The 26,012-nt window shown below is 44.3% G+C and overlaps 1 protein-coding gene across 4 annotated transcripts in view; it reads right to left on the reverse strand.

Annotated features, from left to right (window-relative positions):
• The window catches only part of otog (otogelin), a 47,377-nt gene extending 23,131 nt beyond the window's left edge, over positions 1-24,246 (reverse strand). Inside the window, exons 1-23 of one of the 4 annotated variants that reach the window (XM_084010692.1) lie at positions 24,048-24,246; positions 23,904-23,961; positions 22,949-23,003; positions 19,824-20,622; positions 18,202-18,300; positions 17,260-17,417; positions 16,450-16,571; positions 16,160-16,368; positions 15,375-15,505; positions 15,178-15,284; positions 14,248-14,357; positions 13,813-13,938; positions 13,535-13,643; positions 13,152-13,198; positions 12,247-12,392; positions 10,547-10,679; positions 9,349-9,526; positions 8,588-8,712; positions 8,056-8,268; positions 7,581-7,746; positions 6,048-6,122; positions 3,684-3,727; positions 3,384-3,552 (exon numbers count right to left, since the gene is read on the reverse strand). In XM_084010692.1, the coding sequence (XP_083866818.1) occupies positions 3,384-3,552; positions 3,684-3,727; positions 6,048-6,122; positions 7,581-7,746; positions 8,056-8,268; positions 8,588-8,712; positions 9,349-9,526; positions 10,547-10,679; positions 12,247-12,392; positions 13,152-13,198; positions 13,535-13,643; positions 13,813-13,938; positions 14,248-14,357; positions 15,178-15,284; positions 15,375-15,505; positions 16,160-16,368; positions 16,450-16,571; positions 17,260-17,417; positions 18,202-18,300; positions 19,824-20,622; positions 22,949-23,003; positions 23,904-23,961; positions 24,048-24,147 (3,479 nt within the window). In that variant the 5' untranslated portion in view covers positions 24,148-24,246. Of the gene's footprint in view, positions 1-3,383; positions 3,553-3,683; positions 3,728-6,047; positions 6,123-7,580; positions 7,747-8,055; positions 8,269-8,587; positions 8,713-9,348; positions 9,527-10,546; positions 10,680-12,246; positions 12,393-13,151; positions 13,199-13,534; positions 13,644-13,812; positions 13,939-14,247; positions 14,358-15,177; positions 15,285-15,374; positions 15,506-16,159; positions 16,369-16,449; positions 16,572-17,259; positions 17,418-18,201; positions 18,301-19,823; positions 20,623-22,948; positions 23,007-23,903; positions 23,962-24,047 lie in introns of all 4 variants that reach the window. The other 3 variants (XM_084010693.1, XM_084010691.1, XM_084010694.1) reach the window with 3 other exon arrangements.
• Positions 24,247-26,012: the final 1,766 nt, after the last annotated feature.

Genomic DNA, 26,012 nt, shown 5'->3' on the forward strand with positions numbered 1-26,012 from the left:
TCAGGTGATCACATCTAAGGAGCCTTGCAGGTCAATGGGACCTAATTGGGAGTTATTGGTTATGGGCTGTTATGGGCTGAAAGGACGCTCTCATGTTCCGACACATTCAGCATCTGGAGCTCCTGTGTAGCTCTGGAAACCCCGATGACGAGCGCGACAGAGGCAGAGCCAAAGCGGGTCGGCGGCTCGCAGAGCGGCGCGACGCCAGGAAACATGAGGGGAGAGAGAGAGTTTCAGGGGCGGGCGACACAACACTCGTTAGCTACATGAGAAAACCAGACAATCGGGATTCTCAGAGATAGAGAAACGCAGAGGGAGAAGAAACAGGCTTTGTCCGGACGCCTCCATTCCCTTTCCACTCGGCCGATAAGTATCTTGTAATATCCCGGGTTGAGATTCATCCAGCGGCGAGGCGACAGACAATGAAGCGACATGCTGAATGGTCCGACCACAACACTCAGGTTCATCTGAGTAGAGTTACACTCCAGATAAAACCGTGTTAACAGCTCCCTTTATCCGCCCGCCAAGCCGGCATATCAATGACTCCGATCAAAGATTCCACCATCGCTCGTTCTCCCGATCTACGTGCACGTTTACCAACACGTAAGCTAAATATGACGCGTGGGTACATCAGCCAGTATCAAGCAATTTCTTACAATAATATCCTGACATCCATCAGTCAATCTGCACAGAGCTAAAGAATGTCGTGAGCTAATCTTTTGTAAACGATCAAATCAAATTCCTTCCAATGTAATTGTCTGGCCTGCCGATCCCGTTCAGACAGATACTCTTGAAACGCCATCATCGTCTTCAACCAGCACCAGATCCAGAAGATGAACGTAGAAGAGAAAGTATGGAATAATATTTAATTAAACATATACTCTTGGGTTTCGTTGTCAGACCATAAAATCGCTCTCAAATGCCAAAAAACTTCAATCTTCAACGAGTTGGCTGACAGGCCAATGTCAGGTTTTTACGTTTGTACGTATGTACGAACTGTAACCAAAACCGGATCGTGGTATGCTGTCGGTCCTGTGCTGCACCTGAAAGTCCAGGTTCACACGAGTTCAGCTGGGCTAATTGTCACAGAAGGAGGAATGGATGAATGAATGGTCTACATTTTGATCGTAAACAAAGTGTGCCTTTGTGAATGAAAACACAATGGCTTCTTCTGTCAGCACCTCGGCTAATTATTTCCCATTAGAGGTTTTTAAGTCCTGCTACGGGTGAATACCTCGCAGTTGACTTTGAGTTTTTTCTTTTCCTGTTTTGGTGATAATCATGGAGGTGCTGCATTAATGTGACAGAGGGAGCACCTGCTCATCATCTGCTGTCTGGAAAAGAAAACCAGAGCAGACCAGTTGGAGACATGTGGCAGCCCAACAATCCTTCTTAAATTCAGTAGAAATTACTTAATTAGAAAGTATGACTTTGGATTACCACAGCTGGAGGAACCCAGAATAAATGATTAAGCGGTGATTTAATATCAAAAACCAGATGAAAAGGATGCTGAAATAACTCTGTAATGATGGTGATTATCAAAAAGTGTGAAGTCGTGCTTCGTTAGGTCTGTCTGCAAGACCACAAGATAACTACTTTTAACATTTCTGAATGGAGTCTGGTTGATGGGTGCTAGGCTATGCTAACATTGTAGCTGCTCCATCAACACTCCAAATAAGGTCATCTGGACATAAATACAGCAGAGACCTTGTTGGACCACAGACAGTCTCTATTTATACCAATGGTCTGGTCTGGTCTAGTCTGGAATAATGTGAGGTTCCATCGTAGACCTTAGGGGGACCACAGACCGCTACTGTTTTGTCTCCATTTTGGCAACATCAGGACTACAGGAGGAGAATCTCTGCACTGATAGGCTTTCGTAACACAGCCTAGTGCAAACTTTTCACTTGAGTTGAAATATTTAAATTTTTATAAAACTTCCTTTGCTTTTTTTTTTACTTACTTACTACTTTTATTAACAATGATAAAAAGAACTGGCAAAAAACAAAACTGATGATTTTTTCATTCTGCTCCGAAAACGTTATTTTACCCCATATTTGTGTTTCAAACAAATAACCAATTTAATGTGTGTTTTTTTTTCAGTTATAAACGATTTTCGGGTTTTCCGATGTTGGCAGACCCTGAACCTGTAAACAGCACTTATTACACAGCTTTCATCAGGGAGGTGAATGAGATCTCTGTGTGTCCGTATTTATGGTAAAATTAGCTCACCAGCTATCAGGTTCCTGGGGGTTATTAAACACTTGTACCGTGACCGGCCTGATCCTCAGCACCGTGAAGGTCAGCCCGCTCATAGCGGTGAGGAGGTGAATCACGGCAGTGAGGTCAGAGTGACGACGGGGCGTCTGACCTTTTCTCTGAGTCGCTGTCTTTGACGCCGTTAAACAAAAGACGACACAAACGCACACGGATGTCATTTATACCCACGGCCTGACTCCAGAAATTAAAAAAAAAATCATATTCGCCTTCATGTTTAAACACTTAAATAAAACTAGAAAATCGGAATTTTCAAAATCAAAATATGACCTATGTTATATTGTCCTTTTTTCACTGTGACTACATAATGCAATTCAACTCATCCCTGACTAAATTGAAAGCATCTAATTACTGGTTTTATGTCCTGCAGAACATAAGGCCTCTGTAGTCAGCTACAATCAGCTACATCATACGCTAGGATATGTTTTGCTAACCTCTGCCAGCGCATATTGTAATCAGGATGACTCCTGCTTGATGTCACAGAATGAAACCACTTCACCCTCCTTTCAGGCCAAGTGCCAGCGGGGATTACAGGGATCCGGTGACTGTAATCTACTCCATGATGTCAGTCCACCTCATCGGCCGGTTGGAAGGACTTTTGTGTCCTACAGAGGATCTAAAGCTGTGTCCCAATCCGGCGGCCGCATCCTTCCGAGGCTGCATCTGAAGACCGAACGCGTCACAGTCGCCGTGACAACGGCCCCGTTACAAGGACTCCTTCAGATGCAGCCCAGAGACCTGGCTTTCTTTCCTCGATTCAGAGATTCCAACTGATGGATCGATTTATTGCCGCCAGTTCGGCTTTCGCAGTCTTCAAAGGACGCGGCCGACATAGACACGGCATAAGACTTGTCAAACAATTCCCACAAAAAATGGCAATGCCTGACAAAGTATCAAGAATTGACCATTTGCTGGGTCAAATGAAGCCTTCCGCCCTCATTCCTACAAGCTAGCTCGCTAAATAGCCAGCCCTCTGTCTCCCAATGATGTGTTGTCGCCATTTTCTTGTGTATGAATCAAAAGACCAAATTAAATTTCAGCTTGATCCTATTTCAGTGAAATATCCACAGTCATGAACTTTCATGTACAAAAACAACATCACTCACCCGGGAGGGCAGCTACATCCGGCCACGCAGGGCTCGTGTGTCGAGCAGGTGAGGTTGAGCAGGTAGGATTCGCAGGTGCGTTCACAGGCCACGCCCCTTCCCGACAGCAGGTCGCCCCCCTCTCCCTCTGAACAGTTCTGGTAGAGCTGACCAGCTGGACACATCATGTCTGTAAGAGGAGGAGAAGAACCAAGTTAGTGAGGGAGTTTCCTCTCATGTTGACAGTTTAGGCCTCTCATAATTAATATTGGCAAAACATGTAACATTCAAATCACGAATGAACCGGAAAAAGTGACTTACCACTGTCCATTGTTTGGGACACCAGTTTACCGTTCAGACACAGTCTGCAAGGAAACACAGAGAGGATGATGAAGATGATGAAGGTAAATACAGAAACTCCATGGGAGGCCTTTAGACAACGTTAGTAAAGGTCTTTAGACAACGTTAGTAAAGGCCTTTAGACAACGTTAGTAAAGGCCTTTAGACAACGTTAGTAAAGGCCTTTAGACAACGTTAGTAAATGTCTTTAGACAACGTTAGTAAATGTCTTTAGACAACGGTTAGTAAAGGTCTTTAGACAACGGTTAGTAAAGGTCTTTAGAAAACGGTGAGTAAAGGCCTTGAGACAACGTTAGTAAAGGTCTTTAGACAACGTTAGTAAATGTCTTTAGACAACGGTTAGTAAAGGTCTTTAGACAACGTTAGTAAAGGTCTTTAGACAACGGTTAGTAAAGGTCTTTAGACAACGGTTAGTAAAGGTATTTAGACAACATTAGTAAAGGTCTTTAGACAACGGTTAGTAAAGGTCTTTAGACAACGTTAGTAAAGGTCTTTAGACAACGTTAGTAAATGTCTTTAGACAACGTTAGTAAAGGTCTTTAGACAACGTTAGTAAATGTCTTTAGACAACGGTTAGTAAAGGCCTTTAGACAACGGTTAGTAAAGGTCGTTAGACAACGGTTAGTAAAGGCCTTTAGACAACGTTAGTAAAGGTCTTTAGACAACGGTTAGTAAAGGTCTTTAGACAACGTTAGTAAAGGTCTTTAGACAACATTAGTAAAGGTCTTTAGACAACGTTAGTAAAGGTCTTTAGACAACGTTAGTAAAGATCTTTAGACAACGTTAGTAAATGTCTTTAGACAACGGTTAGTAAAGGCCTTTAGACAACGGTTAGTAAAGGTCGTTAGACAACGGTTAGTAAAGGCCTTTAGACAACGTTAGTAAAGGTCTTTAGACAACGGTTAGTAAAGGTCTTTAGACAACGTTAGTAAAGGTCTTTAGACAACGTTAGTAAAGGTCTTTAGACAACGGTTAGTAAAGGTCTTTAGACAACGTTAGTAAAGGTCTTTAGACAACGTTAGTAAAGGTCTTTAGACAACGGTTAGTAAAGGTCTTTAGACAACGGTTAGTAAATGTCTTTAGACAACGGTTAGTAAAGGCCTTGAGACAACGTTAGTAAAGGTCTTTAGACAACGTTAGTAAATGTCTTTAGACAACGGTTAGTAAAGGTCTTTAGACAACGGTTAGTAAATGTCTTTAGACAACGGTTAGTAAAGGTCTTTAGACAACGGTTAGTAAATGTCTTTAGACAACGGTTAGTAAAGGTCTTTAGACAACGGTTAGTAAAGGTCTTTAGACAACGGTTAGTAAAGGTCTTTAGACAACGGTTAGTAAAGGTCTTTAGACAACGTTAGTAAAGGTCTTTAGACAACGTTAGTAAAGGTCTTTAGACAACGTTAGTAAAGGTCTTCAGACAACGGTTAGTAAAGGTCTTCAGACAACGGTTAGTAAAAGTCTTTAGACAACGGTTAGTAAAGGTCTTTAGACAACGTTAGTAAAGGTCTTTAGACAACGTTAGTAAAGGTCTTTAGACACCGTTAGTAAATGTCTTTAGACAACGTTAGTAAAGGTCTTCAGACAACGGTTAGTAAAGGCCTTTAGACAACGGTTAGTAAAGGTCTTTAGACAACGTTAGTAAAGGTCTTTAGACAACATTAGTAAAGGTCTTTAGACACCGTTAGTAAAGGTCTTTAGACACCGTTAGTAAATGTCTTTAGATAACGTTAGTAAAGGTCTTCAGACAACGGTTAGTAAAGGCCTTTAGACAACGGTTAGTAAAGGTCTTTAGACAACGTTAGTAAAGGTCTTTAGACAACATTAGTAAAGGTCTTTAGACACCGTTAGTAAATGTCTTTAGACAACGTTAGTAAAGGTCTTCAGACAACGGTTAGTAAAGGCCTTTATACAACGGTTAGTAAAGGTCTTTAGACAACGGTTAGTAAAGGTCGTTAGACAACGGTTAGTAAAGGCCTTTAGACAACGGTTAGTAAAGGTCTTTAGACAACGGTTAGTAAATGTCTTTAGACAACGGTTAGTAAAGGCCTTTAGACAACAGTTAGTAGAGGTCTTTAGACAACGGTTAGTAAAGGTCTTTAGACAACGGTTAGTAAAGGCCTTTAGACAACGGTTAGTAAAGGTCTTAAGACAACGGTTAGTAAAGGTCTTTAGACAATGTTAGTAAAGGTCTTTAGACAACGGTTAGTAAAGGTCTTTAGACAACGTTAGTAAAGGTCTTTAGACAACGGTTAGTAAACGGTTAGTAAAGGCCTTTAGATTGCAGGAAGGCAGGTGTAGGAAGACGGAGATGGAGATGGAGGATCTTACTGAACACCTGCTGACGTCATGATCACATCTCCCGGCTCGTAGTCCGCCCCAAGGAAGCTGCAGGGACACTCGCTCCTAAAAGCACACAAATGGAGAGTAAGATAGATCCAAGGCAGAAATACAATCACATAGAGAAAGGAGGCCAAGCAATGTGTTGAGCAATGAATGGCCATTACGCCGAATTCACATGATTAACCATGTAAGTACACTTGTGTTTAAAGAAAAGTTGCTATATATGCCCTTGAAACGCAAACCCATCTCTATCCTGTTTTTTGTAAAATAGTAGCAAAATGATATGCTAATTGTACCTTTAGTGATATAATAAACAGCAGCAGCAAAAAAAATAAACTGGTCGGCCACTGAAACGGGTCGATCAGACTTTGGGCAATGTAAACCGAACACTGCTCAGTTTGTTCATTATGGTGTAAAGGAAGATGGTAAAGAGGCTCTGAGTTACCTTAAACACAGCATTACAGGTAAGTGGATCGGGGTCAGATAAGCAGACTTCAGGAGGTGAAACCAGTGCTGACGGTGCCAAATGCACAACACCACACCTTTATCCCCCAAAAAACCTAATGTGTTTAGACAGTCGTTATAATCACGTCAAGTAATCCACGTCGTGGTAAACTTTGTAAAGCTTGTAACATATAGGCTGGCCGCCACACATCGGCCTCTGTACTACAAATTCTTTCTCACTGGTTATCAGATACCTGCGTCGTCCCCGGCCCGAACGGGAATGAAAGGGGGGTTTCACGGCGAATTCCTTGATGTAACTCTATCTCGTAGTAAGTAAGGCACTAGGACGTTAAAAAAACCTGGGACATTTAAGAGGAATTAAGCTGCGTGTCTTCAGAGCGAGGGCCGAGAAAGAAAAAAAAGGGAGAGCGCAATTAGCGAGGTCCTCTGCCTCTCCGACCTAAACTTCAGAGCAGATACAAATATCACTCTGAGGGGATTTGTGTGGTGACGGACTCCAGCCTTTCTCTGGAACTTAAAACTTTAGATGCAGTAAAAACAAAACTAAATGTTTAGAAAATGATATCCTTTTGTTTCCACTATTGATATGTGATATGTCTGTCTGTCAACTGTCTGTAACTAATTCTTTTGTTTTGTTTTTTTTGTTTGTTTGTTGTATAAGTACACGATTGATATGGTCTGTCTGTAAGTTGTTCTTTTATTGTTTGTCTGAAACACCTCTCTTTCGGAAATGAGACCCGTGTGTCAATGAGACAACTTGTATTAATCAAGATTAAATACCTTCTCTTTTTTTTTTAAAAAAAGCACAAAAGTAAAAGTGTCTTTTTTAGTTACTAGTTTACTTATCTAGTGCATTTGTGTGTTTATTTTTAATTTAAGCAACGTGTCAGGTGTTTTTTAAATTCATTTTATTAATGAAATAAGGAATTTATTTCTGTATTTTTGTCTCATTGTTTGATTCTCGCCGATGTTCTCGATGATGTTGAAAAATCCAATAGAAACCAGTGTAAATTATTGTTTTTGTCTGGAGACCACGCCTCCCTCGCCCGACCTCACCTGTGCACGCAGGTGTGTGTCCGGTGGTTGTAGAAGGATTCCTGTGGGCAGACGCAGCCCTCCTCGCACTCCTCCCCACAATGCATCGGGACTGAGAGGGCGGAGCAACGCCGCTGGCAGGACGACACGCAGGTGCCGTACTGCATAGTGGCGGGACAGGTGACGGCTGCGGGGGGAGACAGTGTTAACCTCCGTACGACCACATAACTCTATGACATCATCACAGTAATAACTGCAACCTGGAAATAGGAAATATAAGGATGCCTGGGTCTTCGGTACCAGGTGGATGTTGAAGGGGTCAAACAAACACAGGACTTTCAACCAGGAGACCAGTGTTCATGTCCCTAAATCACTCATGCCTTCACGCCTCGCTATACATGAGATCTATATAGAGTATTATACATTGAGCTCTTCGGCAATATGAAAAAACTGCATCATTTTCTCTGCACCGAAGAAATAAAAGCCGGATGCTCACCACAGTCGGGAATCTGCGATCTGAAGTCCACGATGATGTGGAACCGGCGGCAGTGGCGAGTGTAGTGGGCGAGCGCGGAGCAGAGGCACGGCGTCCCGCACTTACAGGTGTCCGAACGACACTGCTGGTGGAAGGCCGTCGGGCTCAGGTACTCGTGGCAGGCGGAGAACAGGTCCTGGTTCAGCACGTCGCACATCTCCGAGGCGTAGGCCACTGAGGAGGGGAGGAGGAGTCAGCACTCAATGCCCAGAATTCAAAAGGAAAGAATGGACAAATATATACGAGCGCACTAATCTACATCGACCGAATGAAAAAAAAATAGGACCTTATCAAATTATACTTCAAAATCGGATTTAGCAAGTTCCGTGATTTTAGCTCCTACCCCAGCTTGTTTTTTTAATTTACCTACAATGGCCCTAATACGCCGTCATAAGAGTGAACTTTTTTTTCAGATGAAAGCCCTTTTAGAGACTTTTTGCAATGAAATTTAAAGCATAACAGTGTGAATGTTAGAAGAGAAAGAGGAACCGACCGGCCTGCTGGTGAGCATCACATGGGTCGAGCTGAGGCGAACTCAGGCTGCTGGAACAAGCCGACGAGACTCTCCAGGCGTTTCCAAACAGCTGAGGAGTGCTTTCTATCATTCCTGATGGAGATCTGCAGGAAAAAACATTAACACTCAATACGGGGCTTTTACTTCTGACACCTCAGCAGCCTGACCTCTGTATCAGCCTGCCACCCGATTGCTCAGATGGACCCTTTTTGCTTTTTTAAAAACAGAATAACAGGACGGTTTCTGACTTCCTGTCCTGTTCGTTTTTGACCTCTTTATTACTTATTGAGGTCAGTAAATGTTAATAACACAAAATAAGTCAGTGCACCAAAGATGAAGAAGAAGTAATCATTTTAAGGCTTTTCCGGAGATCTTCGGGCATCGTGAGTTTTCGGTCGCCAACGCCGATGTATATCCGTTTACAGCTGTTAGACAACATCCGCCCTTTATGGTCGGCCGGTACGCCGCCATACAGTGGAGCCCCTTTATTCCAGGAACAGTAAATTCCTTGTTGAAGTGGCGTGTCCAGTTGGCCGCTCATCTGGCCCGCCTGAAAGAGCCGATCAAGAGAGCGAGGCGTTTGATGCCGAGCCGCCGAGGCCCCGTGTGCATTTCAGAGAGAGAGAGCACTCCACCGTCACCTCGCTTTCCGTCTCTGAAACAGGAGCACGCTCTCTCTTTTATATCGACGGAGGAACAGGGGGGGTTAAGGGAGGGGTCAAAGGTCGGGACACACTTACAGGAAGTCGTCTTGGATGTTGCCGTTGAAGGTGCCGCACAGGCCGACCGTGTCGTCGGTCCAAGGCTCGCCGGCCTGCAGGTAGAGGCGGAACTCCCTCCAGCTGTACTGCAGCCGCAGGCCGAACGCCGTCTTCACCTGCAGGAACATGGACGACAGCTCCTGGATGTGCACGACGTCTGCGAGGGACGACCACAGAACACGAGGTGGTGAAGAGCACGATAAGTCGACGTCCAGGGAAACCACAACATGATTAAAAGTATGACACATTCACGCCGTCTGAATTGATGACAACCACATAGTGATTGAAATTTCTTAGAAAATCATTTCACACTGTAGTTCTTAGTTAAATGACAAATGTGAGTCACTTCCTCCCACACTGGGAGGTTTTTCCATCCTTGTTTCCTACCTTGAATGCTACCTCCTTTCTTTGCACTTGCCCAGAAGGACACGCCCTCCTTGCTGCTTTAAGAACTACCTCTTCCCTTGGTCCCTACCTAGAGACCTTTCTAAAGACCTTTCTAGATACCTTTCTAGAGACCTTCTCCTTTCTTGTTCCGTCACCCTAACCCTGCACAAAACATTTTCATCATTTAAACCTACATTGTTTACATTTTCGGGGGCTAATATTCTTCTTCTTCTATGCTTTTTTCTGCATCTCTGGGCGCATTACTGTCACCTGTTGATCGGTGTGATTAGCAGGACTGTGTATTGAGGGATCTCCTCATGAAAATATCACTCCAAGCAAATTTTATATTTTTTGCATACAAAGTCAATGTAAAGAATGGGAAGGACGCAAATCTTCCCAGGAAAAGTTTGCGAAATATTTCCACTCGAGTGAAATCAATTTGGGTTTGTACGTCAAGATTGAATGCCTTTTTCTTTCATTTATCTATAACTTATTTTTCTATGTCCTTCATGAAAGGATCTTGATTGATTGATTGATTGATTGATTGATTGATTGATTGATTGATTGATTGATTGATTGATTGACTGCCAGAGTCGTATTGTTGTATTTCTTCCTCAAGGTACCAAAATATCATTTTCACAAAATTCATCACAAAACACACAAATGGCTGTTGACTCAGCAGAATGCAGCAGTCATGAACACGCTGGAGTAATACTGGGAGGCGACCACTAAACCCAGGGATGCCTGTTGCTGAACGATGTCGGTCGGTGATGAAAGGTGAGGACGTTACCATCGGAGTACGGCAGGGAGATCCGGTACTGTCCGGCCATGAAGACCTCGCCGACGTGGCTCAGCGTGATCTCCGTTCTCGGATCCTCGTCAATCACCAGGTTTACTGATTGGATGCAGGCCCCGTCCAGATTCTGCCATTGAGACAGATTCACCATTATATTATCCCAAACAGCAGCAGTGATTCAGAAACAACAGGACTCACAATGAGAGTGGGGTGATGGGGGGGGGGGGGGGGGGGGGGGGGGGGGGAGAAGCTAAATCAAGTTCTCAAAACGTAGGAAAGTCTACATCGGCTAGCGAAAATGAATTCCGCAATGCTTAAATGCTACAGTGGGTACAGAAATTGTATTCCACCATGCTTTAATGGTACATCGGTTACAAGAAAAACATATTTGGCCATGCTCTAATGCTACACCGGTTGGAGGAAATTTATTTGGCCATGCTTTAATGTTACACTGGTTGGAGGAAATTCATTTGGCCAGGCTTTAATGCTACACTGGTTGGAGGAAATTCATTTGGCCAGGCTTTAATGCTACATTGATTACAGAAAATGAATTGGCCATGCTTTAATGCTACACTGGTTGGAGGAAATTCATTTGGCCATGCTTTAATGCTACACTGGTTGGAGGAGATTCATTTGGCCATGCTTTAATGCTACACTGGCTGGAGGAGATTCATTTGGCCATGCTTTAATGCTACACCAGTTCCAGAAAATTAGCCGAACAGCTGCTTTTAGTTCCCTGAACAGATCAGAAACTCTGCATGAGTCATTTCAGTAGTGTCGCGTACATTTCTCGCAGATGTTCATTGCTGTCCTTAGGCCAACCATTATCATGGCGAGGAGATGAAAAACACTCAAGGGAGCACTTTGAAAACTGTCCTTCAGTAGATCACTTTAGTAAAGATACCAAAGATACGATTAGTTGCTCTGACGCTCTGATATTTTGAAAGTATGGAAGCCAACGCGTCACTGACAGTAAGCGATCTGCCTCTATGAATCGTCTCTTTCATAAGTGGCAGAGCCCCATAGCCGAAAAGGTTTTAGCACATCCACCCCTCCTCCTCCTTTTACTCTTCCCATCGTTCACCTCCTGTTTTCGCATAACCTTCTCTCTGTCCAACTCCCCCCACCCATCCAGTGCCCCTCTTCACCTCCCTCCTCACTACAAAGCGGTCCACAGCTCTGTCAGTCAGGCCAGATAAGGTAATCCTGTTCAGTTGGCTGTTAGAGGTCTCGGGCCTCTGCTCTGATGAGTGGGACATCTTATATCTCGCCCCCTCCCCCCCTCCCCCATTTGCTGAGCAACTCAAAGGCTGCTGGAAGATTTGAAGGCTTGGATAGAGGGGGGAGAGGAGAAGAAGCTCTCAGCCTTTTGTTGCTTTTCATGTTCATCATCTCCCCCGGTTCGGTTTGATTGACGACGTTTCCTCTTTCATTCCTCCAAGCCAATAAGTGAACATGAATTACTTGGACTCAGCGGGGATTATTGAGCACTTAAACCGTGATATGATCTACATGACGGACAAATTGCATAAACCTGTAAGCTGAGACAGTGGAGCACTTGCAGAGGCTGATTACGAAGACAAAAGTGGAGTGTAGAGATTGTTCTTTTCGAAAGCAGAAAAGGAAGAAAAAAATCACGAAGGTTTTTTTTTTTCCCTTTGGAAATAAAATTAAAAGTGTAAAAAGTAACTCACGGCTCCACAGGGGGCATTCTGGATGGTGACTGTGAACTTCCCCGAGTTACGACTTTTGGCGAGGACGTACTGGCACGTTGCAGGGAAGGTGAAGGTCCGCCCGTCAAAGGATTGAAAGTACATATCGCCCGTCACCGAGCACTCGCCTGTGAAGAGAGAGAGTGAGTCGCTTCCTCCTGGGAGGTTTTTCCATCCTTGCTTCCTACCTTGAATGCTACCTCCTTTCTTTGCACTTGCCCAGAAGGATATACCCTCTTTGCTCCTTTAAGAACTTCCTCTTCCCTTGGTCCCTACCTGGAGACCTTTCTAGAGACCTTTCTATATACCTTCTCCTTTCTTGTTCCGTCACTTGCCTTTAACCAAAACTAGGATGCTTCCTTTTCCTTCGTTTCTTAGGAACCTAATTTCCTTCCCTTGAACTAGGAATCTTCAGCACCTCTTATGGTTTTACTTCCTGATTTGTTGCTCTTTTATCTTCATCCTTCATTGCCTCCTATGTAGGAAGCATCTAATTTGTTTCCTAATTAAATCTAAGGAGATTCCAGTGTGTTTAAGAGACATTTTAAGAGTTATATAGAGCATATTTTGATGATTATCGGCATAAAATTGTGAATCACACTTATTTTGGCCAAAATAATTGAGCGTTAATTGTAACATGACATTTTGATGTTGATCCCTCCTTTAATCGACAAAGCGCCACCATTCTTTTATAAAGTGGCTCGACGCATCCTTTTATGTAAACACCATCAATGACTACTGACGACGTATCAGGGTCTCCAAGGGTTGTCCCATTTCATAGGGGAATATTTTAACCATTGCCCCTTGTAACTCTGCTGCAAGACAGCAAGCAAGGTCACTCCCAAACGAAAAAAAGGTCAAACCACCCACAAAGGGACGGCACGAACCTGGGCAGCTGTAGTCGGTGCAGTTCCACACTCCACCCACGCATGTGCTGAAACAGAAAGCAGACATCCACAGGTGGAGAGCATGAAAGGTTGAGCTAATCAGCAGCATCACTCAGAGGAACTGGACACAGCGAGTCCAGGTGCTCAGATCCGAGGAGATTAAAAGGACTGCGTGGAGTCTGCAGGACAATCACTGGTTTGTTGGTTTTTAAATACATGATGATGACATGCGATGGGATCTCATATGTGTCTGACTCGGCTTCCTTCAGGATCCAAAATTGTGAAGGAAAACAGATTTTATTTGAATACAGTAAAAGAGCACACACACGTTCCCGTGGGATGAAAGAACAGTACTCATATACGGGGGTTCGAGCGCTGCTCACCAATTGTTGCATTCCTCCTGCAGCGTCTGTCCGGACGGATAAAACATGCCGTGGTACTCGCACGGGCAGTCGGAGGGCGTCACGCAGCCGCCGTTCTCGTAGATCAGACCTGAAGAGACGACAAAGAAGATCGGGGCATCATATCAGAATACAGAATGTATATATATATATATATATACAATAATGAACAATTAATTAACAGAGAGGAAATGAGGTTGATTTTCAGAAAGGTGTATTCGCAGGAAGTCTTTACACGAGAGAAAAGACACCCAACTCACCATCGGGACAGTAGCATCCGTCCAGACAGGCCAGCTTGCTGTCGATGCACGTCCGCTCCAGGTTGCAGGACGCCGGGCAGCAGCTGATGCATTCCCTGTACTGCAGACCCAGAGGACACTGCTTCGCTGGGCGATTTAAAACACAAACCAGACAATCAGACAATCAGACAGACGACGCGTCCGGAGATATCGCCACTAGAGCCTGTAAACTATCTGTTGGCACGATCAAAAGTACAGCAAACTAACTAATTCAACCACTACATACAGAAATCCAACTTTTAAAAACAGATGAAAGAGAAGGCTACATCTGTACACGTTCCATCAAAATTGTTCCAGTGAGTTTCCGTGTTCTACTGAAGATACTGAAACTAATTATTGTGTTTACATATCCACGATGTAGAATATGAAATGTGTGTTATTTCTGGACAAACGTACCACACTGAGGAATGTCCCGCCTCCAGTCGTGCAGTGGGTGGTCGGCATGGGCGCAGGCCCGGGCGTACTCCCCGAACACCTGGCAGACCACATCGCCGCTGGGACCCGACCTTCAACACAGTAACGGACACACAAGGGCTCTTTAAAGGGGGGCGTGGCCAACAGGAAGCAGGTACGAGGAGGGTAAGGATCTGAGCAGCTCCGGACAAAGAACCGCCCAGCAGCTGCATCTCCGTCGCAGTGAATCTTCCAATGAGCTAAAGCTGAAGCGCTAATGCTACTCACATTACGTAATGTTAAATCAGACGTTTTCAAATGAAACCCATATAAAATGCGGAAAGATAACGTTAATTCGGTCGTGGCGGCGTAGCCTCGGAAGCTTGAGCATCGATCGTCCTGAAAAAGGAATGACATTCATCAATAAAGGTTGTAATGTTCAGAATACCGTAATACCAAATAACGTACTCTGCTAATGTTTGCTTCACAGATTTGTACGTAGAAATACAACGTTCTAGTTGTGTAACAGTGATTCTCGTTACCTGGAGACGTTGGAAGGAGATGTACTTCCTCTAATGCCAATTCCAATTTAAATATCTCAAGAAGCTCATGCTCCCCTGAGGAAGAGCCGCATAGATGTTGGACCCTGAGCTGGTGGTGCTACGCTGCGATTGGCCAGTCTGTGTTCCAGGGGCGGGACTTAGCAAAGGGTCAATTGTCCCCATGAACTTTCCTCTAATACCAATTCCAATTTAAATATCTGAAGAAGACATTCATGCTCCCCTGAGGAAGAATCCTTTCCTTGTTGGATGATCCAAATCCTCCCAAATCTCTTTAAACCCAATGAAAAGCTGATGCAGGCGTTCATGGTCCCCCAGAGACCCCCATCGGGACTCAAGGAGTGAGATCTGAACCCCTGCCCGGCCCTCTTACATGCAGAGGTCGTTGGAGCAGCTCGCCATGTAGGACAGCGGGCTGACGAAGTCGTGGCAGCTCTGAAACGGAGGCTCCATCAGCATCGAACACACCTCCTCCACCTTCTGCAGAAACACACACACACACACACACACTCGGTTTCCATGTCTCCGCTGGGATAAACCTACGATACGGTTTGTGATCGGACGCCTCACCAGCAGGACGTGAGCTTCCACTGCAGCGCAGGGCGAAGGGAAGCCGGAGGGCACCATGGGACATCGAGCCTCGTGAGGCTCCGCCTCCACCCAGCTGTTCCCAAACATTTCTATATCATGAGTCAGCACACCTGAGAGAGGTAGAAATCATATTTCATCAATGAAGGAATGGATGGATGGATATCACCGCTGACAAACGTGGACATTATATTATTACATATTTAACTGTATTATTCTGACAAAGAGCTTATGAAATATGATTTTCAGTTTATACAAGTAAAGCCAAAAAGATGAGTCATATGATGATAAATATGATTAAATTATTTAAATTTTGAGGCTCGGATTGAGTTGTAAAGGTGACAATCTTAATAATTATGATGCCAATTTTCACTCTTTATACAAACCAAAGCAATCAATCGATAATCGAGAACCAAATGAATCCCGAGTGAAAATAATCATTAGTTAATAATTCAAAATGAGCTCCAACAGTAAAACCCTGCTTTCACATTAATTAATGAGTTTTAATAATCTAATGATAATAATAGTAGAAAAGTTGCAGCTTTAATTATTACGACTCATACAATACATTTAGTTCAGTAAAAGATTTTGATTTGATCTTTATTTTCCTGCCCAGTTACATGACATAAAATAACATGAAAAAGACAAAAGAATAAACCATTATTTACATAAGCTCATATATCTGTGTGAAATACTCTGAGTATAGTATAAATACTAAATAAATCTAGTCTTTTAAACGATGTAACGAAGTGTGAGCGGCGTAGTACCGTAGCTCGTGGTCAGGTCGTCCTGCACGTCAGCGTTGAAGTTGCCACACAGACCGCAGGTCCGGCCCACGAACTCGGGGCTGAGCTTGATGTAGACGGCGCCGCGGCGCCCGTCCCACGCCAGCGTGAAGCCCAGCTGCTGCGTCACCAGGACGTACTGGGAGATGCGCTCCAGCTGCAGGTCGTGGATGTGATGAGGCAGCTGCAGGCTGGAGACGGAACAGCTGATTCACATTCTAGATATACAACACGTAGAATGGATCAACGCGTTCGTGTGCCGCACCGCTGACCTTTGGCCCTTGAAGGTCACGCCGGTGGCGTGCAGCCGAAGCTCGCCCTCCCACGGCAGGAAGATGCTGACGGACCGGGTGCAGGTGTAGGGGGCGGAGCTGCAGACCGGGTCATTGTGGACCTGGAGAGAGAGAGAGAGAGAGAGAGAGAGTGTTGTGTTGATTGTGATATGTCTATAATGTCGTTTCTGTGGGCGCCCAGTAGACCGGTCGACCGGTAGACCGGTACCCAACTCCCTGAGTTCTCCCAGTTCTCCCAGTCCTCCCAGTCCTCCCAGTTCTCCCAGTCCTCCCAGTCCTCCCAGTCCTCCCAGTCCCCCCATTTTAAATGCTGAAACATTCTTGAGCAAAGACAATAAAATGTCGTCTCACCTCCTTCTATCTATTTGATGTATGAATGCATCAATAATCAGAACCGTTTGGATCGCTCCCCCCGTCTGGTTTTCCCACACACAGATTCGGTATCTGCTGCCTTTCAGGGGAACAAAGTCGCGGTCTGTTGCAGATGCTTTCAAGGCATTGTGGGTAATTGCCGTATTTAATGGTAATTGACTCTAATAACCAGATAGCTTTCACTAATCTTCAGGGCAAAGCTTTTCCTCGGGCTGCGACTTGGAACCTCGTAGGAAGTCAGAAAGGTCTGGGGCAGCTCCCGGTCTGGGGCAGCTCCTGGTCTGGGGCAGCTCCCGGTCTGGGACAGTTCCCGGTCTGGGGCAGCTCCTGGTCTGGGACAGTTCCCGGTCTGGGGCAGGTTCTGGTCTGGGACAGTTCCCGGTCTGGGGCAGCTCCTGGTCTGGGGGATTTACTTACCTGGACCACGATGCTGGCCTGGGTGGTTTCCTCGCAGACCCTCAGCAGCGTGTAGGAGCAGCGACCGGGGAAGTGGTAGTAGAGGCCGTCGAACGTCTCGAAGTTGTACTGACCCCACGTCCGACACGTCATCTCCCGCTCGAAGCCCGGGTTCGGGACTGGACCCGAAACAGACGAGATAAGGAAACCAGGGTCATGTTCAAACATGTCATGAATCCGTTTTAGCCGTTATGAGGCAGAAGAAACTAACAGAGGCTTAAAAAAATCACAAAATTGGAACGCAGGTATATCGTTTAAAGCTGCAGTTGGTCACTTTAATACATTTTGTCATATTTGTTCAAACTGTCACTTTGTCCCGACTGTACATCAAACAGATCATCTGTGTAAAAAGAGACGAACAACCAATCAGAGCGGAGGGGCGTGGCACGTAGCTGCCAATCACTGCTGTATATAATAAAAGTATAAAATTAAGTATAAAATTAAAAAAGAATAAAAACAGTAAATGTGCAATTTAAGAAAGGAGGCCTGATTCTGAAAAGTACAACTTATGATATGATCAAAGTATTAGCATCAAAGTACCAAAAGTAAAAGTACTCATTATGCAGAAAGGACCCTTAGAATGACACACATACTTATATAACTGCATATAAGTATTATATTAATATGCATCACTCTAATGTTGCAGCTGGTAAACGTGGAGCTGATTTTATTATCTGTGATAATAATGCATCATAATGTTATATTTTGTCATATTGTCGTAGTAGTTCAGCAGTGAAGCACACTGTGTTTCAAACAGCTTTGATATTTGCAATGAGAGAAATAAAAATGTCATTTCGTTTCCATGTGGTGGAAATAATCCCCATAATGTGCAGTTCTCATGTTTCAAAAACATTTAAACGGTGTGAGACGTCTTCGGAGAGGAGCGACAGGTGTGTGTGTTACCTGTCTGACACCTGTGTCCGGTGGCCTGATACGAGCTGCAGTCACATGACTCCTGGACGCAGCGCCCGCCATTCAGACAGGGAAGCACACACGGCTCTGCTGAGAGGAGACGAGATCAGCTGATCAGGATCAGGACAGATCAGGATCAGGATCAGGACCGATCAGGACCCGATAAATGTCTAAAGACTGAAACATGCCAGGAGTTCTGTTTCTAATCATATATATGAAGGAAAAACTGATTCACTGCCTGGCAACATGCAAAAAAATTAGATTGAAGGGTAAAAAAAAAAGGTTTTAAGACGGAGTGTAAACTCTGCAGAACTACAGCAAAGTCCAAATATAAATACATTTTATAAGACATAACAATATATATATATATATAAAACAGAATTTAATTAAAGGGATCTCCGTGCTTCGACACTAAAACCCTCCGAAACGGACGAATAACTGAGCGTCTGCTGGTCACGACATCTGTCATCACTCCCATTCACCAGCAAACGTTCCAGTCGACGCACCAGCGAGCACCCAACGCCGAGTCCTGCTGCTGCAGTCACACCATCTGCTCAGTGGGCTTCCAGCTCGTCTGCTCGGCCGGCCGAGACCCACACAGGGAGCATACTGCATGTTTTTATCTGATTCATCAGATAAACGCTGTTTTCCTTCTGTTCACTCGTACAACAGAGGGCTCGCCTGCTGCTCTATTTAAAGGCACATTACGCAGCTTTCTAGTGCTTCAAAAATAGCATCAGGTTCGGAAAACTCTGAGCTTCTTTCGCGTCAGATCTGCAAGAAGATCAAATATCACCTGTCACTGTTTAGAGCCAAACATTGGTGGCCATCGCAGGTCAGACCAGCAGTTAAAGGGCCAGCATGTTAGCATTGCGGGGGCTCTATTAGCAGACATTTAATACAATATTCATAACTATTATTTGCATGTTTATCATCACTTGAGTCGTTATGTCCCATTAGCTTGGCAGTCTGACTTCCATTGCTCCTATAGTAGGGTTATTACGGTAACGTGAACAGGGTTACTACGATTTTGCACTCAGAGAGGTATTCAGTGGTTGTAATCTGTAAGCACACTGCTAGATGGCAACATACACACTGTCCCTTTAAATTGGCTGGTTTGTCATAGACTGTGTATAAGAAGTGGCCGTCGTCATGGTGACGTTGGTTAGTGGACTACGGTTTTGAAGCCTCGAGTTCAGCACTAGAGACTGAGACCATAAACTCACGTTTACAATGTTAATCGAGGTTATAAATCAAGTGAGAAGTAGGTTCATTTTCAAATATGATGCAATCAGACTTCTCTTTGCAACCAGAAGAGTCGCCCCCTGATGGCCAGCAGAGAGAATGACAGTTAAAGGCACTTTATCCTTGGCTTCACTTTTCATTTCAATTTCCTGGTTTGTAGCTACAACTATGAGGGTTTTTTTGTTGCATAATATTTAAGGAATCTTTCCCTTACCCTCCCCTCAAAAGTTCGATGACGAATAAATTCCGTGTCTGTGTATGCTAGGTCTGGTGCTAGCTATTAGCTTAGCGTAGCATGAAGACTAGAAGTGGGGGATCTGGTTCGTTTATCTGGACACACAAGGTTGAAGGAAGCGTTGGAAACCTACCTTGAGTCCTACGTAACGATGACCTCAGGTCTTCCTTCGCCGGCCTGGCGAGCAGTGAAACGTTAACCGGACGCTCGTCTCCGCTGACTGCGTTTCCTTGTGAACCAGGCGATGGTTGGTTAGGTGGCACCGAGCTGCTCCGTGATTGGTCAGATGGAGTTGACAGTGATTGGTCATGTGATGTAACGCTGGATGGAAGGTGGTGTGGTGTTTTTGTGACGTTTACGGCTTGTTTGGCTGCTACTGAAGTGGTTGGTGATTGGGTAGAAGATGTTGAGGTGAGCGGTGATTGGTTGGGTGCTTTTGAGCCGGCTGTTGATTGGCTCAAAGATGGTTGACTGGATGACGATTGGCTAGGTTTGGTGGTACTGCCTGCTGAATGGTCAGCTAAGGTCGTGGCTGGTGCTTTGCTGACCGGTGACTGACTGGCTGGCACTGCGTTGATTGGTGATTGGCTAGGTGGGGCCTTCTTTGTCTGTGATTGGCTGACTGGTGCTGTACTGGTTATTTTTTGCCTGGATGGTGCTATGGCTATTGGTGATTGGCTGGTTTGTGTCGTGCTGCCTGGTGATTGGCTGGTTTGTGTCGTGGTGGATGGTGATTGGCTGTCTGATGCCGTTCCTGTTGGTGATTGTCTGGCTGATACAGTTCTGGATGCTGTTTGCCTATAAGGTGCTGTGCTTGCAGCTGATTGGTCCGAGCCGGCGGTCCATGAGGAGGCGTCTGTCCGGTCGGACGCGGCGGTCCGACGGGAGGTCGGCGTGTTGGTCTCTGACGCAGCAGCTGCTGTCTGGAGGTCCTTCAAGGGGAGAAACTGGATCAGGAGGGATTTAAAACCTGATCCTACAACGTTTCAGAGCCTCTTCCAACCAAATACATTAAACCTGATCAATTTTATATCGGGGCTCGGCAGCGTTTGGCAAAGACTACAAGGAGCCAGTTTCAGCAAACCAACAGGAAGTCCTTGTAACGCAGACTGATTCTTTTAATTAATCCCACGGGTTTATTATAAAAATGAAGCAAATCTGACAAAACAAGCCCGGCTCGGCTCTCGGGTGACGGATTAATAAAAACGATTTGATTAAAATGTAAGACACCCCAAAGCTTTTCCACAATTCTGTGTTTTGTTTGGTGGGGGGCAGAAATTCCTCCCAGAATTACGCTGGTCGTTGCCAAACCAGAGTCCCGTAGCGGCGAGGGCGGGACCGAGGCGGCGCCGGGGAAAAGAAGAGAAAAGAGCTGTCAACCGGCCTTCATTAACGAATCCTCTGTGGCTTCGACCCCCCCACCCTCCGCCACCCCCTCGCCCTTCTTTGTCGGGCCAAATATGCAAGTTTGGCGAACAAAAAATGTGAATTCAAATCAAAGTCAGGAAACATTTTGGGGGGGGGGGGGGGGTAAAAATGGTACGATTTTGATGATTAGATATCAAACAGAAATACACAGTTTGGTTTAAAAACAATGGCATTCACTAACTGTCTGACCCCCCCCCCCCCAGATACCTGAGCTCTCAAGCGAAGGCTTTCATCTCAAAGAGCACGAACAAAGCAGACGGCCTGGGTGAGGACCGGGGGGGGGGGGGGGGGGGGGGGGACTATCATTAATCACCGATCGGCTTCGGGAGATATCGGCACTGAGCAGGTCGATACAGCAGCGTCGACCCAGATGACAGACATGTGACGTGAGACGGGTCTCTACACCTGTGGCCTGTGCTACTAATGGCTTTGTTCCTTCGCTAACCCCCCCTCCAACCCTTTAATAGTTTGGCCCGGATTCTCACGCCTCCCTGAGCCAAGGAGGAAGCCGGACAAAAGGAGCGACCACATCCGGGCCGATGGAGGCTCCGATAACGGCCGGCTCCTGGTATTCCTGCTGGGACGCCTTCACATGTCACATGTTTCCTGTTCCATGCTGAAGTGAACATCGGAAGGTCACGATGTGCGATCTCCGTTCGTATCTTTACGTGTCATCTAGGCGCTGCCTCGGCCTCGAGGGACCTTTAGAGGTGCTTAGCGTGTCCTTTTGTTTGGCTGTTTGCAGTCGACCCACATTAACTTCTACAACGGAGAAACTCTTAAAGGTTGAGTCTATTCAGAAACACGTTCTGTTACATCACCTGAAATCATCGTAGCATGCCGATAGCTATGAATATATTAAATGCTCTGACATTAAAAAAAATGTAAATGCCGTCTGTGGACGTGGCAGGACTGTATGAACCCCGTCCAATCAAAAAGTCGGGCCGGAGAAACTGATTGGATGGCCTGTCTGTCAATGCAGGGCGGCTTTGAACAAATGTCTGAACGAAGGGGGCGGGACTTCATCGGTTTGGCGATACGTTCAAAGTGTCTGTGGTAAAACCACCATTGTTATAATTAAATTTGAGTTGTAGTAGTTTTAGTTTAGCTTTAGTTAAGCGTGAATCCGTGATCTACATCTCTCGTACGTCACCGTTAGCTGGTCTTGCTAGCTAGCTAACTTAGCTACGTTCTGTAACTAATGTAACGTTATTTAGTTGATGTGTTTTTATCTTTTTATCATCTGGGAAGATAAAGAAGGAGAAAGACTTATTGTTAGCGTGAGCAACGTTACATCCTGGTAAACACACGGTTTGTTGTCGTTCTAATTACGTATTTTCACAGTCACTTATATTTGAGCAGTTAAACTGGAAAATTAGACTTTCTTGACAGTAAGATTATAAACATACACATGTTTTCCAAAATAAAGGTCCGACAACGTCAGGGGGCGGGACTTATCGTCTCTATGGATCCATGGATGCAGATCTTATCAGAATCAATACATCCGTGAAACAAACAGCGTGTTTTTCTCTCTGCCAGTAGAACCCCCTAAAAGCTTCACACTGTTTCTTTAAAATAATTACATGCTGCCACTTTTTCTTTTGAGTCCAAACGTTGGCAAGAATCTACATCGCTAAGCGAATAATGAAAATATTGTTGGTGACAGTGGATCCCTGTGTGTGAATGATCGGGGTAGGAGACCTTCAGGTGACGGCCTGTTCTGTGTTTTGGTGTGAGCGGTGCTGTGGGGTTTTTTCGGGGTGATCTCCGGCTGTGTGTTCGCCGCCTGAAGCTGCTCCATCAGCATCAATGATCAATGCGGCTGCCTACCTGCCCTCCCTGGGAAGCGGTGTCCCATTTCTGCTGCTTTATCCTGCTGCTCCCGCTGCTGGGACAAGAAGAACAAGGAGAGGTTTGTTCCCGCTGCTCCCCCCGACCCCCCCACCGACACCACAAACCCACCACCAACCAACCAGCAACCCCCAGCTACCACTCAATCAATCAAACAGCCTGCTCCAGCTAAGACCACTGACAAAGGTCGACGTCGTCTAAACGATTTAATCAATGAATCGACCGCTTGGTCCGGAAAATATCAGATCAAATTGTGAAAAATACATCTCGCAATTTTATAAAAATGTTTTGTCTAAACAGTACAAATATTCAGAATACTATAAGAGATGATATAGATTTAAATAATACATAAGACATTTTTAAAAAAGCTAATAATATATTGTTTCTGTAAAAAAATATTATAAGTATATACTCAATTGATTAATCGACCATCGATCATTTCAACTCTAAATAAATGTTACTATTATTTAAATAGGGAATTAAATACATTATACTGAGATATATATATATATATATATATATATATATATATATATATATATATATATATATATATATATATATATATATTACATATATTTAGAAGTAAATAATGGAATATAAGACATATGAATAAATAAATTGAATAATAAAACAACATGTATTAAAACAACATATTAAAAAAGAATTAAAATAATGTAAATGTAAAAACAATCCATTACCAATATTCTATATTCATGTATATATAATACAAATAACATCGAACTGAAACCATTTAAAATATGCTTCACAATAATTGTTATTAATTATAAAATAATTAAAATATTAATGTTTAAAAAAGCCATTAGCTAGAAGCTATATTCATGTATATATAATACAAATAACATCGAACTAAACCCATTTAAAATATGATTAACAATAATGAATTAATACTTATTATAAAATCATAACTCACTTATTGAATTGCCTCCAGTCAGACAGGTTGCCTCCCTCCACAGACCGGCACAGATGCGCTGAAAGCAACGACCACTCAACAAGTTTATTTCCCATTTTACCTGAACTCACCTGCGGATGAGGGTCTCGCGCGGCGGGGACTCACCTTGATAAAGGACGATCAGACACAAAGGTAAGACGCGCAGCAGCCTCGGCGTCCCGCGGCGTCCTGGACGGGGATCCATTCGTGGTTCGCGGATCCGCATGTCGGTCGGGGTCTGGACAGCATCACCTGGTGAGGACCCTCCGGCTGGACTCCCGCTGCTCCCTGCGCTGCTCCATCCGGATCATCCGCGAGCGGCCCGCCGCGCGCCTCAAGAACCGCTGCACCTGCTCATTAGCATAAAATATGCGCCAGGTGGGCGGGGCCCTGCAGGTGAGCCGACGCCCTCGTGTCCGTCAAGTTCGCTGAATTTAAATCGAACCTTTATTTACACATCTCACACAAACACACCGAGGTTACATCTGTGCACAGTACAGACGCTCTGTACTCAAGTAGAAGTACACATACCCGTGGTCAAAAGTACTCTGGTAAAAGTACAAGTACAACTTATTTACTCAAGTGGAAAAAGTACAGGCTCTGAAATGTACTCAAAGTATAAAGTAAAAAGTATCACTTTGAAGGACAAATATCTACTCAAAGTAAAAAGTATCCCTACAAAATGTACTCAAAGTATCACTTTGAAGGAGAAAAAGTTGTCAGAAAAATAAATAGGTAAAGTACAAGTACAGTAACAAAGTATATGTACTTTATTTCCCACCGCTGTATATCAATGTGATTTAGCAGTTAACTGTATTTAATTACTGTATTTAACTTCACAGTAAAATCCTATCAGACGCCTTCATTTCCCAATAAAAGTCTGAACGCACTGATGACAACAGCGCCCCCTTGTGGTCCACAGTCAGAGGAGCATCACGGTGGAGGGAACGGACAGCTGTGGGGTAAAACCTGGATCTGGTTCAGGACTCAGACGTCATATTTCACTCAAGTATTCCATGTTTACATTTCGTAATTGTTTTGTATTTTCTACAATTACATTTAGACCAATATAACCGCCGACGTCACCTGAAAGCACCTGAAAGTGTCAGCTTTAGAATGTGTTCAGTGATGAGCACGTTGTTTTGAGAATACATCTTTATTTTATTATTTTTTAATCCAACATTTAAATTCATTAGATTATCTTCCCAAAACAAGCGAAGTTTATTGTTCGTGCCGGACGGACTCGGCCTGTGTCGAGCCGAACACACGACCTCCGAACACCTGATGCTGACGTTGCCATGGTGACCCCCGTACCACCCGCTGCACCGCCTCATGTTGGCTCGTTAAAGTCTGGGTTTGTCCGTCCATCCGTCCATCCTTCTGGGTAAAAAAAGGCCTTTAAGAGACTGAAGCCCTCAGAGACCCGCCAGGTTTGTGGTCTCGCTTTCATACATGGAAACAGGACCAGGACCAGTACCAGTACCAGTACCAGGACCAGGACCAGGAGGGGGGATTGGTGGTTCAACGGGGAACATTTAAAAAGAAAAATTAGTGTCTTCATCACATCGACGACTACAGACCCTCTTTTTTGAAAATTGTTTTTGCTCAAAGTATTAATTAATGAATGACTATCACTCAAGTTATTACTAGAATTAATAACTCAAGTTATTACTAGAATAAATAACTCAAGTTATTACTAGAATGAATAACTCAAGTTATTACTAGAATTAATAACTCAAGTTATTACTAGAATAAATCCCGAGTGAAACTTGAATGTCTGCGATGATGTTGATTTTTTTCCCGTTATAGGCGTTTCTATTATTTTGTCCGACTAAATAACAGCTCAGCTCTCAGCCAACGCCTCTTTAAAAAACATTTCAACAACAGAAACATAATCATGGAGAAGGATTTACTGCAGGGTCGTATTAGTGCGATATTAGTTTGAGCTCCAGGTGAACCAAACGAACCCAGACGTCCCTTCTGTCGTCTAAACAAACTGTACAAGAAGATCAATAACTAAGAAAACATTCTTTGTTTGGAGTTTCTAGCGTTTCGGACCGTTTTTAAAAAGGCCACGAAAGAAACTGAACA

The sequence above is a fragment of the Eutrigla gurnardus genome (genome assembly GCF_963514095.1).
Source record: "Eutrigla gurnardus genome assembly, chromosome: 1".
Taxonomy (NCBI): Eukaryota; Metazoa; Chordata; class Actinopteri; order Perciformes; family Triglidae; genus Eutrigla; species Eutrigla gurnardus.